General features: G+C 50.2%; 1 protein-coding gene across 2 annotated transcripts in view; it reads left to right on the top strand.

Moving 5' to 3' along the window:
* LOC118095902 (myosin-7) overlaps positions 1-23,863 on the top strand; it is a 44,467-nt gene extending 20,604 nt beyond the window's left edge. For both annotated transcript variants that reach the window (XM_088656245.1, XM_060281860.2), the window contains 26 exons: positions 803-973; positions 1,264-1,573; positions 2,133-2,206; positions 4,419-4,506; positions 4,868-4,985; positions 6,524-6,647; positions 6,998-7,134; positions 7,910-8,165; positions 8,303-8,545; positions 9,340-9,516; positions 9,681-9,826; positions 9,938-10,028; positions 10,984-11,373; positions 12,062-12,188; positions 13,101-13,219; positions 13,336-13,532; positions 14,437-14,620; positions 14,903-15,068; positions 15,185-15,309; positions 15,566-15,874; positions 16,661-16,864; positions 18,483-18,608; positions 20,546-20,821; positions 21,989-22,084; positions 23,425-23,559; positions 23,700-23,863. In XM_088656245.1, coding sequence (XP_088512371.1) covers positions 803-973; positions 1,264-1,573; positions 2,133-2,206; positions 4,419-4,506; positions 4,868-4,985; positions 6,524-6,647; positions 6,998-7,134; positions 7,910-8,165; positions 8,303-8,545; positions 9,340-9,516; positions 9,681-9,826; positions 9,938-10,028; positions 10,984-11,373; positions 12,062-12,188; positions 13,101-13,219; positions 13,336-13,532; positions 14,437-14,620; positions 14,903-15,068; positions 15,185-15,309; positions 15,566-15,874; positions 16,661-16,864; positions 18,483-18,608; positions 20,546-20,821; positions 21,989-22,084; positions 23,425-23,559; positions 23,700-23,720 — 4,410 coding nt within the window. In that variant the 3' untranslated portion in view covers positions 23,721-23,863. The remainder of the gene's footprint in view (positions 1-802; positions 974-1,263; positions 1,574-2,132; positions 2,207-4,418; positions 4,507-4,867; positions 4,986-6,523; positions 6,648-6,997; positions 7,135-7,909; positions 8,166-8,302; positions 8,546-9,339; positions 9,517-9,680; positions 9,827-9,937; positions 10,029-10,983; positions 11,374-12,061; positions 12,189-13,100; positions 13,220-13,335; positions 13,533-14,436; positions 14,621-14,902; positions 15,069-15,184; positions 15,310-15,565; positions 15,875-16,660; positions 16,865-18,482; positions 18,609-20,545; positions 20,822-21,988; positions 22,085-23,424; positions 23,560-23,699) is intronic.
* The last annotated feature ends 489 nt before the right edge of the window (positions 23,864-24,352 follow it).

Here is a 24,352-nt window from a genome sequence, read left to right as displayed (position 1 = left end):
TTCAATGGGAAAGTTCGCTTCAGTTTATGAACGCTTCAGTTTATAAACAGACTTCCGGAACCAATTACACCCACGCTTCGGTTTAAGTACGCTTCAGGTTGAGTACTCGGCGAACCCGTCTGGAACGGATTAATCCACTTTCCATTACTTTCAATGGGAAAGTGCGCTTCGGTTTATGAACGCTTCAGTTTATGAACAGACTTCCGGAACCAATTTTGTTCATAAACCGAGGTACCACTGTATTAGGAAATTATGAAAACCAGGAAGAAGGGATCTGAGGAAGTCACTAAAATAATGTTTAACAAAGTAAGAGATTGGAAAATGAGATATTTTAACTGTTTGTTTGGTTTTTCCTTTTTGTGTATTATCTTCTCTCTTTTTTTCTTCTTCTTTTTCCTTTTTTTGGAATTTAATGGGATTATATATAAATAGTTGGGGGGACTCCAACCCGTATCTCTCCTTGTCATCCTAGTGCCTCTTGGTGGCAGGGGGAGGCTCTGGGGGAAGGGAGGGGGGGTGAGGACAAACCCATCTATAAAATGGACTACATTTGACTCTCATCGTCCACGGGATTTCCTTGTGGCAGAAGGTGTCTGGTGGGGGGAGGGAGAGAATGTAGATGGATATGTTCTGTATGCCTTTGTTTTTTGTGTTATTATATAAAACCAATAAAAATTATTTTTTTAAAAAAAAAGAAGAAGAAGAAGACACATAAGTAGTCTTAGGAGGGAGAGTCCCTGGAGGGAAGGGGAGGACAGATTGCCAGTCCTTGATTTCATTTCCCCCCCGCCTCTCTGCCCAGTTCAACAGCTTCGAGCAGCTCTGCATCAACTTCACCAACGAGAAGCTGCAGCAGTTCTTCAACCACCACATGTTTGTGCTGGAGCAGGAAGAGTACAAGAAAGAAGGGATCGAGTGGGTCTTCATAGACTTCGGCATGGACCTCCAGGCCTGCATCGACCTCATCGAGAAGGTGCCTCCTTGCCTCGGCACGCCCTCCTTAGTCCCAAAAGGGCAACTTCCATTCATTTACTCCTAAGTTGGGGCGATTGCCTGGCCCCTCTCCCTGCTCAGTCTCTGTGCAAACACAATCCTGGGAGGCCACTGCCAGTCTGTGTAGGCAGTATTGAGCTAGGTTGACCCAATGGCCTAGTTCAGCAAAAGGCAGCTTCCTCCGTCCGTAGCAAATGGCCACGGGGCGGAGCTGCCTACTGGTGCCTCCTCCTTGCCTTCCATCCCCTGACGCCTGGTCCTCTTTCACAGCCCATGGGGATCATGTCCATCCTAGAGGAGGAGTGCATGTTCCCGAAAGCCTCCGACATGACCTTCAAGGCCAAGCTGTACGACAACCACCTGGGCAAGTCGCCCAACTTTGGGAAGCCGCGCAACATCAAGGGCAAGCCGGAGGCCCATTTCTCCCTCATGCACTATGCCGGCACTGTCGACTACAACATCAACAGCTGGCTGCAGAAGAACAAGGACCCCCTCAACGAAACGGTGGTGGGGCTCTACCAGAAGTCGGCCCTGAAGCTCCTGGCTCTCCTCTTCGCCAACTACACCGGATCGGACGCACGTAAGGGAGGGAACGGAAGGGGGCAAGTCTGGGCTGTCCGCATCCCAAACTCCATTCCGGTCCGTGAGACTGGATCGACAGAAAACTAACGGCTCTGGTTTGGAGTCATTTGCTTTAATACTATGGCAGCCCAGTGACCCTCAGTCAGTGCGGCCGTTGGGAGTGTGGGACTAGGACCTGGGAGATTGGGGTTCGAATTCCCGCTCTGCCGCAAGGCTTCCTGGGTGACGTTGGTCCAGTCGCTCGCTCTCAGCCGGACCTACCAGGGCACGCTAAGGAAAGCACAACGCAAACTGGGTGTCTGCCCACAAACACCAGCCAAAACAATGTGTCTTTGCAATAAAAATCAGCAAGCCTTGTGCCCTGCCCTTGTCTCAGCACGTATAGTTTCAAACCAGCCACCAATAATTTGTGGGAGTCGATCTCCAACCATGTAGATATTGAGCGATAGGGGAGAAGCATGTGACCCTCTCTTGCTGGATCCCACGCCTTCCTAATTAATGCATTCCGGTATTTCTTTGGCTGCATCTTGAATCCCCGTTTCTCTCTCTCCAAACAGCTCTTGATTCCAAGGGGAAAACGACCCACAAAAAGAAGGGCTCTTCCTTCCAGACCGTGTCTGCTCTGCACCGGGTGAGGATATCCTGAGGCCTCCTTCCTTGGAGAGGCTGGAAGCACCATCCTTAGGTGGCAGCCCTTGGGCTGTTGCTCCTTCCTTCTTCTGCTTCCTTGCACCCCTTTCCCCAGAAGAGGATGAGCTTCTGTGGTGGGCTTCCTCTGGTTGCCCCGCTCTCCTTAGGTCTACTTGCCCCATCACCACCAACCTTGTTGGCTGTCTGGAAACAAAAGGGGTGGCAAGGATAATAATAATAATAATAATAATAATAATAATAATAATAATAATATTTATACCCCGCCCATCTGGCCGGGTTCCCCCAGCCACTCTGGGCGGCTTCCAAAAAAACAGAAATTCTAAAATACAGAAATCCATCAAACATTAAAAGCTTCCCTAAACAGGGCTGCCTTGAGATGCCTTCTAAAGGTCTGGTAATTGTTGTTCTCTTTGACCTCTAGTGGGAGGGCATTCCACAGGGTGGGTGCCACTACCGAGAAGGCCCTCTGCCTGGTTCCCTGTAACTTGGCTTCTCGTAGTGAGGGAACCGCCAGAAGGCCCTCGGAGCTGGACGTTATTGGGGGACCCAGCGAGGCCTGAGCCAAGCTTGCCATGTGGCTCCCATCGCCCAAACTTCCCTTCAGTGGAGGCCACTGAGTTCCCACAATGAGGACCAAGTGGGCAAACACGTATTTTCTCCCCAGCCACTGACATATCCATCTCAATCTTTTCTTATTTCTTTTCATCCCATCCCAGCCTCTTCTACATTATGTTTTGGACTTGTTTTTTCCTCCTCTTTGGTGATCACTCGTAACCGAGTAAGATTGTCTTCCATGAACACGGTCTTAACAGTGAGTCCGTAAGTGACGGTGGAGGCCAATTCTGGATCCACACGCCCTTCCACAGTGGGGGACATAGGTTCCCAGGCGGGAGCTGATTATGGTGAGGGTTTCCCAAATGCGCCTTCCTCTTAGCACCTTTCTCCCTTTTGTCCTGAGTTAGAGCATCTTCAAAGTCCTCGACACCTTTGGTAAAGGCTGTTCTCCAATTGGAGCGCTCGCAGGCCAATGTTTCCCAGTTGTGAGTGTTTATACAGGTAAACTCGGAAAATAAGAATATCGTCGAAAAGTGCATTTATTTCAGTAATGCAACTTAAAAGGTGAAACCAATCTATGAGATAGATCAGGCATCCCCAAACTCGGCCCTCCGGATGTTTTGGGACTACAACTCCCATCATCCCTAGCTAGCAGGACCAGTGGCCAGGGGTGATGGGAATTGTAGTCCCAAAACATCTGGAGGACTGAGATAGATGCATGACATGCAAAGCAAGATATGTCAAGCCTTTATTTGTTGTAATTGTAATTATTTGTCGTTAGGCGGGTCAATTATAAATGGAATATAATTAATGAAATGTAATAGCGATGTTTATTTATGTCTATTTTTGTATTATTGTAACTATTTGTTTGATTACTGCGGAATTTCCAAAAGAAAGCATTTGTAAAAATTAAAAAAAGAATAATAATAAGTTGCATTACTGAAATAAATGCACTTTTTGACGATATTCTAATTTTCCGAGTTTCACCTGTACAGTGGAACCTCGGTTTATGAACACCTCGGTTTACGAATTTTCGGTTTACGAATGCCGCGAACCCATCTGGAACGGATTAATTCACTTTCCATTACTTTCAATGGGAAAGTTCGCTTCAGTTTATGAACGCTTCAGTTTATGAACAGACTTCCGGAACCAATTGTGTTCATAAACTGAGGTACCACTGTACTACATTTTAAAAGATTTGCCTTGAGAGAGCCTTTGAACCTCTTTTGTTGACCACCGGCATTACGCTTTACATTTTTAAGTTCAGAATAGAGTAGTTGCTTTGGAAGACGATAATCAGGCATCCTGATTATTTTGGACTGCAACTTGGCTGGCTGGGGCTGATGGGAGTTGTAGTCCAAAGCATCTAGAGGTTGGCCAGGCTTGCCTTGTAGCCTCCAATCCCTTTTTGTCACCCCCTTCCTGTCTCCAGCAAAACTATAACTCCTTTCCCCTTCCCCGTTAATCAAATCCATCTGCCCATCCTCTGCCTTGCCTGCCTAGACACCTCTCGTTCCGTCCTCTTTCATAAAACTTGCCCCATCTCAACTACCAGCCTGCCTTCCCAAGTCGTCCTTCCTCATCTCTCCCCTTCCTCCATTCCATCTCAACTCACCTGCTCTTCCTTTCTCACCCAGGAGAACCTCAACAAGCTGATGACCAACCTGCGCTGCACCCACCCTCACTTTGTGCGCTGCATCATACCCAACGAGATCAAGGCTCCAGGTGAGACCCCAGGTCCCTCTTACATGATGTGCCTTTGGGGCCCTACCGCTCTCTCTCTCGGATTCCCATCAGTCCAAGCCAGCACGGCCAATGGTCGGGGGTGGTGAGAGCTGTAGTCCTTGTGGAAGGCCTGTAGCTCAGTGGTAGAGCCACCTGCCTTGCATGCTGAAGGTCGCAGGTTCAATCCCTGGTGTCTCCAGTTAGGGTTTCCATTGTTACTGGTGTGACCCCAGCGAGAGAGATTTTCGAAGTATTTTAAGTGGTTTAGAAATGCTTTTAAATCACTAGATTAAAGTGCTTACGTGGTAGGGACCGATTTCCCCCTTTCACGTTATCCATCCCCTTTCTCCTGCTCTCTCAGGTGTGATAGACAACCCCATGGTCATGCACCAGCTGCGCTGTAATGGGGTACTGGAGGGGATTCGGATATGCCGGAAGGGGTTCCCCAACCGGATCCTCTACGGGGACTTCCGGCAAAGGTAGGCTTAACTCTCAAGTGGTGAAGACGCAGGATGCTTCAGAGAGGCTGAGAGTGTCACTGGGGCAGTGGTTCCCAACAGGTGGTCCGCGGACCCCCAGGGGTCCGTGAGCTATGCCAGAGGGGTCCGCAAGATGCTATTAGAAAAAAATATATATTAAATATATTTCGTATGATAACAGATTTTTTGTTTTGGCCGCTTCCTGCATGAGCAGAGTCTAGCACAAAACTAGAATTACAGTAGATAGAGGCAGTAGTTCTGCTGTATGCTGTTAGGTGGCGCTTTACAAACACTACTGTTTTGCAAAGAGGCAGCGCGCGCATTCTACTAACGCTCACCTCCCCAAGATGCTTTGCGCGCGTCGGCTTCACTTGTGCGCTATTGCGCAGGTACCCTGTCTTCTCCATTCCCCTCCCTCCTCCCTGGCGCGCGCTGCCTCTTTGCAAAACAGTAGTGTTTGTAAACAAAGCATTGTTTATCGTGGAAGCTACAGTTCACGTAGTTAAAAATGGACCGTTGATTAAAAAGTGGTTCGTTAAAACGACAAAAGCCTACAGATGAAGAGGAAGAACTGTAAAAAACATATAAATATAAAATATAAAAAGACTCTTAATTTGGCTCTCGCTTTTTAATTTTAGGATTAGGAATTAATGGGGGTCCTTGTCACAATAGCGGCTCGATGAGGGGTCCTCGAGAAAATTTTGTTGGGAACCCCTGCACTGGGGGAAGGAAGGTACATGAGTATGGGGTTGTCCCGAGCACAATGAGGCAACGTCTGAGGGAAGTTGCCTGCATGGCAGTTCACTGTCAGGGTTATGTCTGCTCAGTTCAAAAAGAAAATGCATTCTGCCTTTTATAGAATCCTAGAATTGTAGAGTTGGAAGGGACCGCAAGGACCATCTAGTCTAACCCCCTGCAGTGCAGAAATCATAGCTACACATACAGTCGTGCCTTGGTTGTCCAACGCCCTGGAACTCTGACATTTTGGCTCCCGAATGCCAGAAACCTGGAAGTGATTGTTCCGCTTTGCGAACATTCTTTTGGAACCCGAATGTCCGATGGGGCTTCCGCGGCTTCTGATTGGCTGCAGGAGCTTCCCGCAACCAATCAGAAGCCGTGATTGGGTTTTCAAACGTTTTGGAAGTCGAATGGACTTCAGGAATGAAATCCATTCGACTTCCAAGGTACGACCGTAACGACATTTATATTCCGCTCGATCATCAACATTTCAAAGTGGTTCTATGGGGAAGTCCTCTCGAACATTCCTACCCAAGCCACCTTCTCTGGTCTCTTGAGATTTCAGCAGGCATGGGCAACGTCTTTCCAAACTTACTTTCACAGCCATGAATGAGGACTAGAAACTTGATGGGAGGAAGATGAGATTCTCCGGGTCCCGAGTATTCTGCCACAATTTAGTTGTGAAATATACACGGTCCTGGCCTTTGATCTGGGCATCTGCCCATGTTGAGAGGGAAAAGCCCAGGGAAGGGAAGCTGACGGGGGTATCTAGCACTGCTTCTTCCTTTCCTCTCTCCCAGATACCGCATCCTGAACCCAGCTGCCATCCCCGACGGCCAGTTCATCGACAGCAGGAAAGGGGCGGAGAAGCTGTTGGTCTCTCTCGATATCGACCACAGCCAGTACAAATTTGGGCACACTAAGGTGAGAGGCGGGATGAACCACTTCCTCACAAGGAAAAGGCAGTGACATCACCATTCCAGGCCATGCTGTTGATTGGCTCCTCCAAACAGAGGAGACTAGGGCTAATCCTGTGCCCGGTTGTGTGTTTTCCCTGCTGCCGAGCGTGGGTCACTCCCTGGTGAGGTTTGGATTGGCTGTGACACACAGGCGCAGGCGCAGGACCCAAGCTTCATCGTGTACAGAGCAGGGCGACCAAGATTATATAGGCCCAGTAGTAAACTGGTAACCTGCGCAGGGGTCTGAACACAGGTTGTTTTTCTTCAAAAAAAACCAAAAACAACAACAAGCCACAATGCTCTCTTTTTGCCCAGGTGTTCTTCAAGGCTGGTCTTCTGGGTCTGCTAGAGGAGATGAGGGATGAGCGTCTCTCCCGCATCATCACCCGGATCCAGGCCCAGTCCCGCGGAGTCCTCGCCAGGATAGAAGTCAGGAAGATCATGGAAAGGAAGTAAGTTCCTTAGTGGATTTTCCCAGAATTTGTAGGTATGGTTACATGGGGAACGGCCTGGGTGTGTTGGAGCCCTCCGGTTGGAATTTGGGATTGGGGAGAAATTCAGTCCAGTTCTCATTTAACCTGCCCTGTTCACGCTTACTGAAGCTGAAAGCTGGTCAGCCTTCAAAATTCACAGCTCCCTGAATTTTGCAAATGCTGTTCTCCAGGCAAGTAATGTGCCCCAAAGTACACATGGCAGGGTGAAGTGTGCAGAGAAACACATGTATTGGTGGAAATAAAGAATCTGTGCAAAAAAGTGGGTGCAGTAGGCAAAATTGCGTATTCTTCGTGGTAAACACTCGCTGGTGAATTTTCACGAGGACTGGTTTTTCTTTTAAAAAAAAGAATTGCAAACTAATGTGAAGAATTGAATGAGGGGAAATTGGGAGGCTGAGTGACACCGAAATGGACAGACTCACTCCTCCCTTAGTCAGAACTAGGTGGACCCAGGAAACAGCTCACCTACAAACTAAGCCTATCTGTATAATCTTGAGGACTATAAAATTTATGGAAGATTAGATTCTCAGGATGCGGAATTCTGTGCATCTTGCACTGGATGCAACTGCAGAATGGTGAAATAATCCCAACTTTGCTTGTTACAAGTGAGCCTCCTGTTTCAGGCAGGGATATGTGGCCTCCCACTTGGCGGGGTGGCCTTTTCTGTGTTCTGTACCCTGACGTGTCCTCCCTCATCATGCCACCCCAAACTCTCCCCTTCTCTGATTTGCAGGGAATCGCTGCTGGTGATCCAGTATAACATCCGGTCCTTCATGGTGGTCAAGAACTGGCCTTGGATGAGGCTCTACTTCAAGATCAAGCCTCTGCTGAAGAGCGCGGAGACCGAGAAGGAGATGTTGGCCCTGAAAGAGGAGTTTGCCAAGCTGAAGGAGGCTCTGGAGAAGTCGGAGGCCCGGAGGAAGGAGCTGGAGGAGAAGATGGTCTCCCTGCTCCAAGAGAAGAACGACCTCCAGCTGCAAGTGCAGGCTGTAAGTTGGGGCGATGGGGCAACAAATATATTATTTGACCTTCTCCCTTAACCGAAAAAGGAGGCAAAGTGGCTGAAAAGCGCCATGAACTCGGGCTTTCGCAGTAAAGCCTTGGGCATGTCTTCTTCCTTCGCCAGGAGCAAGACAACCTTGCAGACGCGGAAGAGCGCTGTGACCAGCTGATCAAGAACAAGATCCAGCTGGAGGCCAAGGTGAAGGAGCAGACAGAGAGGCTGGAGGACGAGGAGGAGATGAATGCCGAGCTGACAGCCAAGAAACGGAAGCTGGAGGACGAGTGTTCGGAGCTCAAGAAGGACATTGACGACCTGGAGCTGACCCTGGCGAAAGTGGAGAAGGAGAAGCACGCCACAGAGAACAAGGTGAGCAGCGATGGAAGCGAAATCTGTCTTCGCTATGTAGTCCAAGGAGCTTTTGCTACTATCAGTTGGATCCGGATTAAGGTTGGCAGCCGGGAGAGTTGATTCTCCATGAGATTCCTGCACTGGGAGCCTCCAACCTTTGTTTTGTTCCGTTCAGTGCCGCCTTGAATTTTGCCTACATCCTCCTCCTCCTCCTCCTCCTTCCTTCTTCTTTGGTGATCACTTGTGGCCGAGTAAGATTGTCTTTTACAGTGGGTCCGTAAGTGACTGTGGAGGCCAATTCTGGATCCACACAGTGGTGACAAAGATTTCTGGGTGGGAGTTGATCTCGGTGAGGGTTTGCCAAATGTCCCTTCCTTGTAGCACATTTCTCCCTTTCGTCCTGAGTTTGAGCGTCTTCAAAGCCCATTTGGTAAAGGCTGTTCTCCAATTAGAGCACTCGCAGGCCAGTGTTTCCCAATTGTTGGTGTTTATACTACATTTTTTTTAGATTTGCCCTGAGAGAGTCTTTAAACCTCTTTTGTTGACCACCAGCATTATGCTTTCCATTTTTAAGTTTGGAATAGCGTAGTTGCTTTGGAAGACGATAATCAGGCACCCGAACATCAAGACCAGTCCAACGAAATTGATGTTGAAGAATCATTGCTTCGACACTATTGATCTTTGCTTCTTCCAGTACACTGGCATTAGTTCACCTGTCTTCCCAAGTGATGTATAAAAACTTTTCTGAGACACTGTTGATGGAATCTTTCGAGGATTTCATCTAATAACTCAATATTATAATATGCCCATAGGCTAAAAACCTCACAGAGGAGATGGCTGGCCTGGATGAGATCATCGTGAAGCTAACCAAGGAGAAGAAAGCTCTCCAGGAGGCACACCAGCAAGCCTTGGATGACTTACAAGCTGAGGAAGACAAGGTCAACACCCTCACGAAAGCCAAGGTCAAGTTGGAACAGCAAGTGGACGATGTAAGTGCATCAACTGCAGCACTCGCATGGCAGACGGCGTGATATTTTTTCACATTTTCCTCAAAGGAGTCGGAAGGCGTTCAGTGTAGTAAACACAACAGCAACCACATTGTTGATCTTAGGGGTAGCGCTTCCTTCAGGGTCTCACTGTCTTTGCTTGACAGCTGGAGGGCTCGCTGGAGCAAGAGAAGAAGATCCGGATGGACCTGGAACGAGCCAAGAGGAAGTTGGAAGGGGACTTGAAGCTGACCCAAGAAAGCATCATGGATCTGGAGAACGACAAGCAGCAGTTGGACGAGAAGCTGAAGAAGTAGGGGTGCTTTATTGTTATCGCTAACTCCCTGCCTCCCTTTTGTTACGGATATTTGTGCTCCTGCCACTCTGCGGTTGGATGCAGCAAATTGGTTCTTGTCTTCCCCAGGAAAGACTTTGAGCTCAACGCACTCAATGCTAGAATTGAAGATGAGCAATCCTTGGCCATCCAGTTGCAGAAGAAGCTCAAAGAGTTACAGGTAAAAGGTTGATGACAGAGCGATGTGCATTGAAGCCAACTTCACTGGTGTGCTCGCTCTCTCTCTCTCTCTCTCTCTCTCTCTCTCTCTCTCTCTCTCTCTCTCTCTCTCTCTCTCTCTCTGTGTGTGTGTGTGTGTGTGTGTGTGTGTGTGGAAAACCCAGGACCAAAATGAGGCACATCACTCAATATTTTTGGGTAGAGGATAGCTGCTTCTAACAGAGCAATAACTTGTGAGAAATTCTGTACCTCAAATATCTGCTGTGAGGAATGGGGGTGTTATTAGCAACCAGTCCATGTTAGCTTTACATTCTGCTCAGTTTTCTGCCATTTTTTTTTAATCCCACAAACCTCTCGCATTTAAATTGTATGCATTTCCCTCTAAAATATACACGTTTGCATGCACTTTCCCACGAAATGCATTACCGTATGTAACCTTGCGAGCTGAGAATTGCACCATTCATTCACTATGAAGGATACAGTTGTACCTTGGATCCTGAATGCCCTGGAACTCAGACGTTTTGGCTCCCGAAGACTGCAAACCCAGAAGTGATTGTTCTGGTTTACTAACGTCCTTTTGCAACCTGAACGTCCAATGGGGCTTCCAGGGCTTCTGATTGGCTTCAGGAGATTCCTGCAGCCAATCAGAAGCCACAATTTGGGTTTCAAAGTCGAATGGACTTCCGGAATGGATTCTGTTAGACTTCCAAGGTAAGACTGTGTGTTCCGATCCATGTATTAGTCTAGGAAGTGCAAATTGGGTCAGTCCACTTAAAGATTCAGATTGAATGGAATCCTCCAGTGCCCCTAGATGTTATTGACCTTTGAACATCCATGGAAGCTTCATGAATCTGGATCTAGGCCTGGGGCTTTGAAATGGAGGCCGCCGACAGAATTCCTGGAGCGTGCTTTTCTAGATCTTGCTGACAGAATGTCTCCCTCCTTCCCTGGTCCAGGCACGGATCGAGGAGCTGGAAGAGGAGCTGGAGGCGGAACGCACAGCCCGGGCCAAGGTGGAGAAGCAGCGCTCCGACCTCTCGCGGGAGCTGGAGGAGATCAGCGAGCGGCTGGAGGAGGCCGGCGGGGCCACCTCTGTGCAGATCGAGCTGAACAAGAAGCGGGAGGCGGAATTCCAGAAGATGCGCCGCGACCTGGAGGAGGCGACTCTGCAGCACGAGGCCACGGCGGCCGCGCTCCGCAGGAAGCATGCCGACTCAGCGGCGGAGCTGGGGGAGCAGATTGACAACCTGCAGCGTGTCAAGCAGAAGCTGGAGAAGGAGAAGAGCGAGTTGAAGTTGGAGCTGGACGACGTCGCCTCCAACATGGAGCAGTTGCTGAAAGCCAAGGTTCTAAGCCAAAGAATGGGGGCGGGGTTTGTTTGGGGCAGGGCGGGGCAAGGCAGGTGATGTCACGGTCTGAGGGCAGAGCCACAGTTTGCGGTGGGGTTGTAACACGGCGGGAGAACAACCAGGAGACATCGAACCGGTTGATTAGGACTGGGGTACAGAGATAGGGGTAGGGACTCAGGTGGCGCTGTGGGTTAAGCCACAGAGTCTAGGGCTTGCTGATCAGAAGGTCGGCGGTTCGAATCCCTGCGACAGGGTGAGCTCCCGTTGCTCGGTCCCAGCTCCTGCCCACCTAGCAGTTCGAAAGCACAGCAAAGTGCAAGTAGATAAATAGGGACCGCTCCGGCGGGAAGGTAAACGGCGTTTCCGTGCGCTGCTCTGGTTCACCAGAAGCGGTTTAGTCATGCTGGCCACATGACCCGGAAGCTGTCTGCGGACAAACGCCGGCTCCCTCGGCCTATAGAGCGAGATGAGCGCCGCAACCCCAGAGTCGGACACGACTGGACCTGATGGTCAGGGGCCCCTTTACCTTTACCTTTACAGAGATAGGGAGGTGTTGAGATTCAGAGGGGGCACCCTTCATTCCAGAATCAAAATTAAAACTGTTCCCTCCTCTGACCGGGTGCTGCTGCTCTCCATGCCCCACTACATTTATTCCCCAACAACTCCTCTTGCCGTCGGGTTTCAGGCCAACCTGGAGAAAATGTGCCGCACCTTTGAAGACCAAATGAATGAGCACCGGGCCAAGTCCGAGGAGAGTCAGCGGATGGTCCACGACCTCACCTCTCAGCGAGCTAAGCTCCAGACTGAGAATGGTGAGTAGGGAAGGCTGATGCACCCCTCAGTTCATACGATGTCTTTTTCCTGGAGATTGAATTTAGGACATTTTGCATGCAAGGCTGAGCTAAAGCCCATCTCCCATAGCTTCATGGCTGGCCCTTCTTGACAGTTTTCTGGTTTAGCCATTTCTCCTCCATCTTTGCTCAGATGCAACCAGGTTTCCACCTCCCTAAACTTCCATCCATCCATCCATCCGTTCAAAGTTTTCTTTCTTTTCTTCCTTCCTGCCATGCCCTACTTTCATCACCCCCCCCTCTTTTCCCTTTCTTTCAAAATGATTGCTCATACAGTGGTACCTCGGTTCTCGGACGTAATCCATTCCGGAAAACCGTCCGAGTTCCGAAACGGTCGACAACCGAGGCGCAAAGGGCAGCCTGCAAATTCAGTTGAAAAAAAAAAAGGAAAAACACGCAGCGGAAGCCGTTTAACTTCCGAGACGCGTTCGAAAACGGATGCATTTACTTCCGGGTTTCTGGCATTTGGGTTCCGAAACGTTTGTCAACGGAGACATTCGAGAACCGAGGTTCCACTGTACCGTTTCCCTTTACTTTCCAAGCTAAAAATCAATATTCTGATGCTCCTCCCCACTCCAAAAGAAACCCTGAATACATAAATGACCTGAGCTATCCTTCTTGCCTCAACTCCTGACCTTGCAAGAGGGGAGGGGGAACCAGCTAGCAACTAACTTCTATTTAAAGAAATAACTATAGTCCACCTAATTTGGTGTTCATCATCGATGGCACCCTCTGCAGAACACTTTCTGAAGAGAAGCGTGTAGAGACAGACACAGCCAACCTGTGGGGTCCCTGTTCAACATGGCCGCCGATTCCGATGACAACAAAACTCCCGGAGATAATGGATTCCCCCACCTCAATTCTTCTCCCTAGGTGAATTATCCCGCCAGATGGATGAGAAGGACGCTCTGATCAACCAGCTGACGCGAGGGAAGCTGACGTACACCCAGCAACTGGAAGATCTGAAGAGGCAACTGGAAGAAGAAGTTAAGGTAAGGGGGACACAAAGAAGTTTGGGAAGGAAGTCCACAGGACTCAACGCGAAGGGTAGGTACTGGTCCGGTCAGGACTGACGGTCACCGAGACCATGTGGCTGTTCCCTTCTCAGGCCAAGAATGCTCTGGCACATGCGCTGCAGTCGGCCCGCCATGACTGCGACCTTATGAGGGAGCAGTATGAGGAAGAAACGGAGGCCAGAGCGGAGCTTCAGCGCTCGCTGTCGAAGGCCAACTCCGAGGTGGCGCAGTGGAGGACCAAGTACGAGACCGACGCCATCCAGAGGACAGAGGAGCTGGAGGAGGCCAAGTAAGTGGGGCGGAGGGCAACGAGACCCACAACTCACCTCACTTCACAACCACAGGCCTGTTGCATCACCGACCCTTTCCCACCCTTGTATGTTCAAGTTGAAACAAAATGGGGGGGGAAGCAATTGAAACAACAAAAACACGTAGAACGGTAAAACTGTCCCAGCCGAAAACAGGACAGTCGATTCAGCAAAAGAAATGGATCTTGTAGAACAAAACAGGCAAAAATAAAGAGGTGTGTACAGCGGAAGCCGTACAATGAAGATGCTGCGCTCTGTGAGGAGGGAATTCAATGGCTTAAGGGCTGCCACAGAGAAAGTTCTTGCCCTGCATTTTAGAGGGTAGCCTAAGTACGAAACACCACCACCCCCGCCGATCTCAACACCTGAGAGAGTCTATAGGGGCGGAGGTCATCTTCCTTGAGGCCTAAGTGGCCTAGGGCTTTAAACGGCACTATGAGCTCCTTGAATTGGGCCTGGAATCCAACCTGAATTTAATTTCCCCAGAGGAGTTGTGGTTTTAAGCAGACTTTTTCAGCAGGGGGCCGGTCCACTGTCCTTCAGACCTTGTGGGGTACCAGACTATATTTTTTTGGGGGGGGAATGAACAAATTCCTGTGCCCCACAAATAACCCAGAGATGCATTTTAAATAAAAGCACACATTCTACTCATGTAAAAACACGCTGATTCCCGGACCATCCGTGGGCCGGATTTAGAAGGCGATTGGGCCAGATCCGGCCCCCCAGGCCTTAGTTTGCCTACCCTTGTTTTACGCAAAGCAGGAGGGGTGAGCCCCTTCTTCTTATCTCCTTTCCTTAAGCCCCAGAGGTGCCCGTCCTTGTCATGGATTTGGGCTCCTTCCACATCCATTGGCTCATGGTGCCTGTCGCCCGTTTGTGTGTCAGGAAGAAGCTGGCGCAGCGCCTCCAGGACGCCGAGGAGGCGGTGGAGGCCGTGAACGCCAAGTGCTCTTCGCTGGAGAAGACCAAGCACCGCCTGCAGAACGAGATCGAAGACCTCATGGTGGACGTGGAGCGCTCAAACGCGGCCGCGGCTGCCCTGGACAAGAAGCAGAGGAACTTTGACAAAGTACGGCGGGAAAAGCAGAGGGAAGGACCCGGAAGGGGTGGGTAGGGGACAGCTGCGGCCCACCCAGTTCTGCTTAGTGGGGATACTGGGCCGTACTGGATGCTTGCGAAGCAAAGCTCACATCTGCGCCGCATGCTCTTAACTCACTTTAACTGGTACGCCACAATGGCTTGGCTTCAAGGATGTCCGTTTGCTCGCTGTGAGAGCAGCGGGCCTAGGAGCGCCTCAAAAAAGAGCGATTCTCAAGCCTTACTCTCTCTGCTTCTCCATCACCCACTATAGCTCCTGTCAGAGTGGAAGCAGAAGTACGAGGAGTCCCAGACGGAGCTGGAGTCGTCGCAGAAGGAGGCCCGTTCTCTCAGCACCGAGCTCTTCAAGCTGAAGAACGCCTATGAAGAGTCTCTGGAGCACCTGGAGACCTTCAAGAGGGAGAACAAGAACTTGCAAGGTGAGCCTTTTTCTCCCTCAGGGTCCAATCCTGCCTTGGCGCGCTGCCATGCCCCAAACGAAACCTGCTGCTGTCAGATGCCACCTGACTCCTTACCTTTTTCCTGTTCCCGGCAGAGGAGATTTCCGACCTCACGGAGCAGCTTGGATCCAGCGGCAAGACCATCCACGAGCTCGAGAAAGTGCGGAAGCAACTTGACGCGGAGAAGATGGAGTTGCAGGCGGCACTGGAGGAGGCTGAGGTGAGGAGGGCCTTTGGCTGTGATCCTAAAAGCGACACCGCGGCCATCTTGTTTTTCAGTTGGCCTTCCTTTCTTCCTCTTTCCGTCCCCTCAGTTTCGTTTCATCCTCCCCTCACGATCTTTCGCCTCCAGATGTACAAATGTCCTTTCTGTCAGCCCTTTCTCTCCTCGCCCCTATTTTCATCTGAGGGATGCGGGAGGGCGTGGCGTGACCTTGTCCCTTTCCCTCTACCCAATATCTCCCTCCGTGATCCAGGCCTCTCTGGAGCACGAGGAAGGCAAGATCCTGCGGGCCCAGCTGGAGTTCAACCAGATCAAGGCCGACATCGAGCGCAAGCTGGCCGAGAAGGATGAGGAGATGGAGCAGGCCAAGCGCAACCACTTGAGGACGGTGGACTCGCTCCAGGCCTCCCTCGACGCCGAGACCCGCAGCCGCAACGAGGCGCTGAGGGTCAAGAAGAAGATGGAGGGCGACCTCAACGAGATGGAGATCCAGCTCAGTCATGCCAACCGCATCGCGGCCGAAGCACAGAAGCAAGTCAAAACCTTGCAGGGGTACCTCAAGGTAACACCAGAAAGTTCAGTCTTCTCGTTGCCCACCTCCCCCCCCCCGGGCAACGCAGCAGTGGGGTAAAGCCCCCTTTAGTTTGTACCTCATCTCTCCCTCCCCCCAACCCTTGGCTTCATCTTGGCTCCCTTCTTCTTCTTTATCTATAATTTTTATTATATTTTCTGTTTTGCATTTTATAATATTCATTTAAACAACCTTAAAATATCAGTAACTTCCTTTCTTCTCTTTCCGTGGCTCATTTTGCATAACATAAATCCTTGCATATTTTATATAAACTAAACCATTCAGTGTTCCATTATTGCATCCATCAAAACATATTTACACTGTTGAATTTATCTTAATGCTGCCCACGTTTTCAAATATACACAGTTCCCCCCCCCCCATACATTCAATAAACACTTTCTAATCTTCTTTAAACGAATGTTCTTGTCCTCATCTTCTCCGCAAGCTGCACATATTCCATCAGTTTAAGTTGCCATTCTTCTTTCATTGGGACTTTGCTTGTTTTTCATTTGGGGGCTAACAAAACATGGGCTGCTGTAGTGGCATACATAAACAACCTTTTTTGACACCTGGGAATTTCCGTCTGAATTATCCCCAACAAAAAGGACTCTGTTTTTTTTTTAAAGGACTTTAAACCTTTCCCCCCCCCCAATTCATTATGAATTATTTCCCAACGCTCTATGACCCTTTTACAGGTCCACCACACCTGATAGAACACAGCCTCGGTCTCATTGCATCTCCAGCACTTATCTCGGCTCCCTTCCTTTCCCCTCCCAGGACACCCAGATCCAGTTGGACGATGCCGTCCGAGCCAACGAGGACCTGAAAGAGAACATCGCCATTGTGGAGCGGAGGAACAACCTGCTGCAGGCGGAGCTGGAGGAGCTGCGTTCCGTGGTGGAGCAGACGGAGCGGGCCCGAAAGCTGGCGGAGCAGGAGCTGATAGAGACCAGTGAGAGAGTCCAGCTCCTCCACACACAAGTAAGAGCAGCCTCAGAAGCAAGGCCGCTACTAAAGCTCCTGAGTTGGGATCAGCCAGGAAACAGACAATTTCTGCCCTCAGACATCCCTTCCTATTATGTACATTTCCGCTATACCCCTGTATAGTGGCGTTCGCAGGAGTGACTTAACACTCACCCCACATTTGTAAGAAATCGGTACTTTAGTGTGGTAGCACCTTCTGCTTTGGAACTCCCTGCCGATTGACACCAGGGTGGGGCCTTCCTTGTGCTCTTTCCGGCGCCTGCGTAGAATCATTTTTTGTTTAGACAAGCCTGTTTCTCCGAAAGTAAGACGTAGCCATAAAATAAGCCATAGCAGTATTTTTAAGCATTCAACGAATATAAGCCATACCCCGAAAATACGCCATAGTGATAGGCAGTTAAACCTTATAGGTTAAACCGTACCATACTTAATAAAAAAAATAAGACATCTCCAGAAAATAAGCCATAGTGGGGGTTTTTTTGAGGAAAAATAAATATAAGACGGTGTCTTATTTTCAGATACGCAGCACGTTAATTGGGGTGTGTGTGTTTTAGCTTACAGCTGGTTTTAAATAATAGTAGGATTTATTTTTTTAAAAAAAAGCTGTTTTTAACTCTTTATGACTGATAATTTTATTGGTTCTGCAAACTGCTCTGAGGTGTTTTATTTTTATTTTTTTAAAAAAATCAAGCGGTGCATAACTTTTTTTAATGAAATAAATACCGTATTTTTCCGTGTATAAGACTAGGCCCCCCCCTCAAAAATAATGTACAGAATTTGGGGGGGGGGCGTCTTATACATGGATAGATCTCCCCCCCTCCATTTTCTTAAATCGTAGTCTCCAAAAATAGGGGGCGTTTTATACATGGGGGCGCCTTATAGACGGAAAAATACGGTAACTTCTCGGCAATCGAGTTGCCTTATTGGAAAGCAGAGGCATCAGGACATCCAATCTGGGGCCCTCCCCGATGCAACCACGCAGCCCTGACCTCGGCAGTGACACCATCACTGTTGCCGCAGCTCTTCCCGGCCCAGAAAGCTGTTCCTGGGCTTTCTAGAACATTCTGAGCAGAGACCAGCATTCACCATATAATCCTAATGTTTTTACCACTGCCTCAAGAGTGGTGTGGGGCAATGGATTTATGGTTTGACCAGTAGCAGAAGCTTGGGATGCCAAGCCAGACCGGAGTCGGGAGATGATTTCTTAGCTGGGGGAAGATGGTGGCAGTGCCACAGGCCACCAGAGAAACATCTGGATTGTGGGGAAGGGGCTTCCGCAGGACCTCAAAAAGAAAGCAACACCTAGGAAGGCCCTCTTTCCCCACGATGCTGGTCGGCCACTCCTGCCTCTGGTGTGGGGGGAATGGACTTTCCGTCCATAGAAGATTCCAGAAACCATGGGACCAGCGTCCTGTGGGATTTATTGGGATGGTTCAGAAATTGGGGGGGGGGCGCTTCGAGGCGACCAGCAGAGGTCTAGAAAGAGTGGCTGCCTTTGCCTCAGGCTATAAATGCCAATGGAGCCATTTTCTGAGGTCACATTTTGGCAGGTCCTCCTATTTCTCCGGAGGCCGGCAGCCCTAGATCAAAAACCCACAGCATATTTGTTTGACAGAACACCAGCCTCATCAACCAGAAAAAGAAGATGGAGTCCGACCTGTCCCAGCTGCAGACGGAAGTGGAGGAGGCCGTCCAGGAATGCCGGAATGCTGAGGAGAAAGCCAAAAAAGCCATTACGGACGTGAGTGGAAAAAGAGATGCGTTCTTCCTCTTCTCCACTGAAACAGCGGCTCCAACCTGGAAGGGTTCCTTATGAACGTGGAAACCTGCCTCAGACCATTGGTCCATTGAGCTCAGTGTTGTCTACACTGACCGGCAGGGTTAGACAGATGAGAAGCATTTGCTACTAAGGTTATTTAGGAGGAGTTGCCTCAGCTGCACACTACAATACAGGGTGGGTGACCTGTGGCCCTGACCTCATCATGTGTGGCCCTCAACACCTCCCGAAAGTTGATCTTCCCTTCCTTCCTGTTAACATCCTCCTTGCTTTTCCTAGGTTCCTCCTAGTGCGCTTCCCCCCTTTCTGTGTAGTTTCAAAACAGCTGGAAGGTGCAGTGTTTTATTTGATTAAAATAACTTGATGGGATCTTTTTAAAAACCCAAAACTTTTCCCCGTTTTATATGGCAAAGGTTTATTTTGGCCCATCAGCCTGAGAACAATTATGTAGACTTCAGTCCTCTGTGTGCGTGTGTCTGCTAAAGCACACTAAAGTAAGAAAGGGATTTTATTCATTTGCTGTAGTTCCGTTGTGTAGTTACTTATCTGAGAGTAGCAGCATTGAACAAAGTGGTGCTTTGTTTCGCAAGACCAGGAATTCCTAATCTGAGGTAGCCGTGGTGAAAATTGAAGCAGAGCAGGGTTTTTTTCTTTTCTTTTCTGGATTAATAAACATAAAAAACACACTATTTCAGTTGCTGGCTTCACCAGGGCCGTCTTAAGGTCCTCGGGCGTCCTGGTGCAGGGATCCCTCGGGCGGGCGGCCCCCCACTCCTAAAAAAAAGAAAAGAAGGAAAACTCTTACCTGGGGTGCCGGGTGGCAGGAGCCTCACGGCGGCCCCCGCACCTCACAGCGGGGCCGCGCTGTGCCAGAGGCCGCTGGATAAGCAACCCGGAAAAAAGAGGTGCTGCTGAGGCGCGACAGGAGCTGCTCGCGGCCGGGCCGCCTCCGAGTGTCGCGGGCCATTTCCGTGGCCCGCCTGCTGAGCTCCGCGCGCCGGCCAGAGACACAGCTGGGTGAGTGCAGGATGCGGCCGTCGGGGTTTCTTCCCGCCAACAGGGCGCTGCGTTTCATTGGTAGAGGAGCTGACATGTGGCGTCACCTCTACCAATGAAACGCAGCGCCGGGGTGAGGGATGACCCTGGCGCTGCAGAGCGGAACAGGGTCCTAGTGCCCCTGTTCCGCTCGCTTACCTCCCTGCTCTCCCGGCGCGGCTGGTGGAGGAAAAAGGGCCCCTCAGTGCCCCCCTGATCGCCCAGGCGCCATGGTGCATTGCGCCACTGGAGTCAATGGGCGAGCCGGGCCTGGGCTTCACCCACCAGCATCTCTGCCCACTGCTAGCATGCAGACCCTGAGGGATTCCTCCTGAAGGAATGCGGCCCTGACAGAAAAAGGATGTTGCCGCCCCACAACAATGCATTCTTCGCCCACTAGGAGAACCATGTTTAGTGAAGATAATGTGGGCATAGAGGAAGGAGCCATTCTCTCTGTGGTGGACATGAGGAGAGGCCTGTTAGTCACATTGACGAGAATAGAGTGGTGCCGCGGTTTTCGAACGTAATCCGTTCTGGAAGACCGTTCGAGTTCTGAAATGTCCGAAAACTCAATAGCCGACAGCTAGGCCTCAGGATCTTGCATTCAGTGGAAGCCGTGTGGCATGTTTGACTTCTGAGGCATGTTAAAAAACCCGAAACATTTACTTCTGGGTTTACTGCGTTCATAAACTGAAATGTTCGTCAACGGAGACGTTTGAAAACCGAGGTACCGCTGTAAGTGGTTCAGGGATATAAAGAGGAGTATGGGCTCCTGGCCCCTTCACCTCCTCCCCTCAGGATTTTTAAGGCCTGCGTTGGGTTTGCCAGACTGAGGTAATTCTCCGCGTTCTCTCTGCTTCCTCCAGGCGGCCATGATGGCGGAGGAGCTGAAGAAGGAGCAGGACACCAGCGCTCACCTGGAGAGGATGAAGAAGAACATGGAGCAGACCATCAAGGACCTGCAGCTGCGCTTGGACGAGGCGGAGCAGCTGGCCCTGAAGGGCGGCAAGAAGCAGCTGCAGAAGCTGGAGGCCCGAGTGCGGGAGCTGGAGAACGAGCTGGAGATGGAGCAGAAGCGCAACGCTGAGAATGTCAAGGGCATGCGCAAGTGCGAGAGGCGCATCAAGGAGCTCACCTACCAGGTGCGGGGGCTCATAGATCTACATTCTATGTGGAACAGCATCTAGTTGAGCTAAGATCGAACGTGGTTCAATCTAACCACATTCCAAGCAAGTAGCCTGCAGAACACATTGACAGTGCCATCTCGAACCCAGCTCATCCCCCTCCCCCCAATTGCTAGTGGCTTGGCTCAGGAATCTGAAAAGATCTAGAATCAGGATGGCGATCTTTCTGAGCTTAAAATTACTTAATCAAACTGGTGGCATCCAAAATCTAATGAAGAACTGCGTTGCTCTGTGGTTTTCGAATAACAGGGAGAGTTGCAACCAGTTGAGAATTCAGAGGTAGCATCTTCTCCCGAAAATGAAAATTCAGGTGTGTTGCACTGAAAATGTACACCTGACACGAATTAATAAATGTAACTTATTAGGTCAGCCAGATGCTGCAGGAGACAGGTGGATCTGTTTAGGGAAGGCTTCTGGAACCAAGCATTGTGTTCCAAGTAAATTCTAGAGAGGGAAAATGTGCTCTGGAACAGGGAACTCCATAGTGCCCCCCCTCCCCAGACCCAAACGCACAAAGTTTGGAGATCAAAATACTGATATCTCCATTAGGAATTCAGAGTTCTGATGCGATGGCTCTCAGTGGAGCTTCAAAACATGTCCGCCATCTTTTAAGCCTAGCACAGTCCAGAAGGAATTAGACTCGCAGCTGTGACAGGGGAAGGCAGGACGGTCCAGTGACAACGAACAAAATGGCAGGCTCCCATTCCACATTTGGGGGCAGCAAACTTGCTTAGGGGGCATGGAGTGAGCTAGTTTCAGGGTCTCCGGGGGTATGGCTGCTGAGTTGCCGCCACCTGAAACAAATGCCGATTGCTGCCTAATGTTAGGGCCAGCTCTGGGATACAATGTGAGCAGGAACGAATCAGTTCCAGGTGAGCCCAGCAAGGAAAGGAAGCTAAAAAGGCCTGACTTGTTTCGGTTTTTGAATAATTTGGCAGCAGTCTACTGCTGCTGGGTGAAGTTTATCCCTTCTGATCCAGCCCCCATGGACCGTTTGCAGTCCTGCAAATACTACATGGGAGTTGACAAAGCTGTAAACCCAGCACAGTGAGTCCGTTTCCTTCTTCAGCTATGTGGATGCTAAATAACCTGCCTGTCTCTCTTTTTTTTAATTGCGTGTTGCAGACGGAGGAGGACCGGAAGAACCTCGTCCGTCTCCAAGATCTGGTGGATAAACTCCAGTTGAAAGTCAAGGCTTACAAGAGGCAGGCTGAAGAAGCGGTAAGAACGCAACCTTCGGGGCTAACGTCCCCAGACGGTGTTGGACTACAACTCCCATCAGCCCTAGCCAGTTTAGCCGACGGTCAGGGATGATGGGAGATGTAGTGAAAGCAACATCTGGGGGACCCAAGGCTGAGGAACACTTGCCTAGGCTCCCTCTGCCTCCTTGACACCTGGGAGAACTCGCCATGACCTGCCTCCTACGTGGCCCACATGGGAACACAGAAAGCTGTCTTATACTGGTATTGAGATCAGTAGTGCCTGCATTTGCTGGCAGCAGCTCTCCAGGGTTTCAGACAAGCGCCTCTGCCAGCCCACCCAGAGATGCTGATGATTGAACCCTGCGCACAAGGCAGATGCTCTAACCACTAAGCTCTGCAGCCACTCCTCGCTTCTCCATTCCCCGTCATTATTCCCATTTACGTGCCTAAATCAATGGACCTGCGGGTGAGCATTTTGCGGCGACCACAGAGAGCACTTCCATCTTCCCCGAATTTCCCCCTCGCACTACACGCACTCAGAAGTATTATCTTATTTCTTGTTTACGCCTCTCCCCACCTCGTCCCCACCGACAGGGCAGCCGAACGGGAGGGAAAATGACAACAGAAGCAAATGAAAATCCAATATCCAATTCCATTAGAATCAGAACTTGTAAGCAGCGTAAAATCAAATAAAACCACATGCCAGCAGGATGTAAAATGACAAGATTAAAAACAGCCAGACTGTTAAAATCAACCATCACCTGCTTTAATGCCTGCTGGGGGGAAGAGGGGAAAAAAAGGAAAGAGCTTTTTGTTTTGTTTCTGTTAGTTAGTCAGGACAGAGGTGGTTTTTAACAATCTTTCCAGAGGAGGAAATCCCATTCTAGGGGTGCCCATGCCGATAAGGCCCTGCTCCGCGTTTGATGCCTGTCTCAAAGTTCTGACATAAAGGAGGGGCGAGGCTCATCCAAGGGTCCTTACTCTTCCTCCTCATCCAGCAACCTGCAGGGACAGAGTTTCTCCCCACCTGCGATTCCAGCAGCTGGCAATACTGCCTTTGACAGCGGAGGTAGAACCTAGCCTTTTCTCTCTGGTAGACGCAGGTAGCCTTACCCTCTGTGAATTTTCCAGTTCTCTTCTAAAGCCATCCAAGTTGGTGGCCGCCGCTAACCTCTTGTGGCAGGGAGTTCCGCAGTTTGCACCGCGTGAAGAAGTTGCTTTTGTTTTCTCTGGGATCTTCCAGCATCCGGCTTCATTCGATGCCCCCCTGGTATGACGAACTAGCTTTAAGACAACACCCCATTGTGATTTCACCCCATCTCTTTCTCTCTCTCTCCCCCCCCCCCCGCCCCAATGCAGGAGGGGCAGGCCAACACCAACCTGGCCAAATTCCGGAAGGTTCAGCACGAGCTGGATGAGGCCGAGGAGCGGGCGGACATTGCCGAGTCTCAAGTCAACAAGCTGAGGGCCAAGAGCCGTGATATCGGGGCAAAGGTGAGAAACCTCTGGAGAGTTCTCTCTCCTCCAACTCCAGCCACGCTCCTTATAATTTTGGTCCCCCCCCCCACTCCCACCTGCCTGGTATCTGCATTTCTCCGCTGACTCCTCTTTCCTCTCTCCCTGTTCCCTTGCAGAAAGGTCTGAACGAGGAGTAACTCCTTTTGAAGATCAGACGTCCGCCCCCCCCCCATCCTCAACTCACACTCCACACCTGAAAGGCAGTGGAGGACGCTTCCCCCCCCCGCTCTGTATATCAGCAACAGGCCCCCGAAATGTAGAATAAAGGCTATCAAACAGCTATTGCATTCCGTGTGTCTCTGTACATGTCAGGGGCTATTTGCCAGAGTGGCCATGATGTAAAAGCTCGCAGGGTACATGTGAATGAATGCCAGTTGCTGCAGGCAAGCCAAGAGAGAAGGTGTTTTGCTGAATCACTGTGCTAGAGCTAGAGGAGCCTTTCAGCCTGGTGCTCTTTGTTACTTAAATAAAACCGAACTCGGAGCTGCAATAAAATGTTGCAGCATGAAGTGCTCCAGCTCTGCCCTCCAACCAGCTGAGCTCACCCCACCCCACCCCAGAAACACCATTCCATTCCCTCTTCCCCTGGTTTTCTTTTTGCCTCATTTCCCAGCAGATATTCGGTTATTAGTGGCCACAAAGCCTGCCCAGTCCTCCCTGAGTTTTTCTTTTTAGGGATCACTTCCTCTTTAGTATTTCTCCCCCCCCCTAAAGATTTTCTGTTGTCCTTCTGCAAATTTGAGATTCCCCCGAAGCATGCCGATACTGC

The sequence above is a fragment of the Zootoca vivipara genome, chromosome 12, assembly GCF_965207765.1.
Source record: "Zootoca vivipara chromosome 12, rZooViv2.hap1.1, whole genome shotgun sequence".
Lineage (NCBI taxonomy): Eukaryota > Metazoa > Chordata > Lepidosauria > Squamata > Lacertidae > Zootoca > Zootoca vivipara.
The sequence above is the reverse complement of the archived record's forward strand: the minus strand, read 5'-3'. Positions and strand labels throughout refer to the sequence as shown.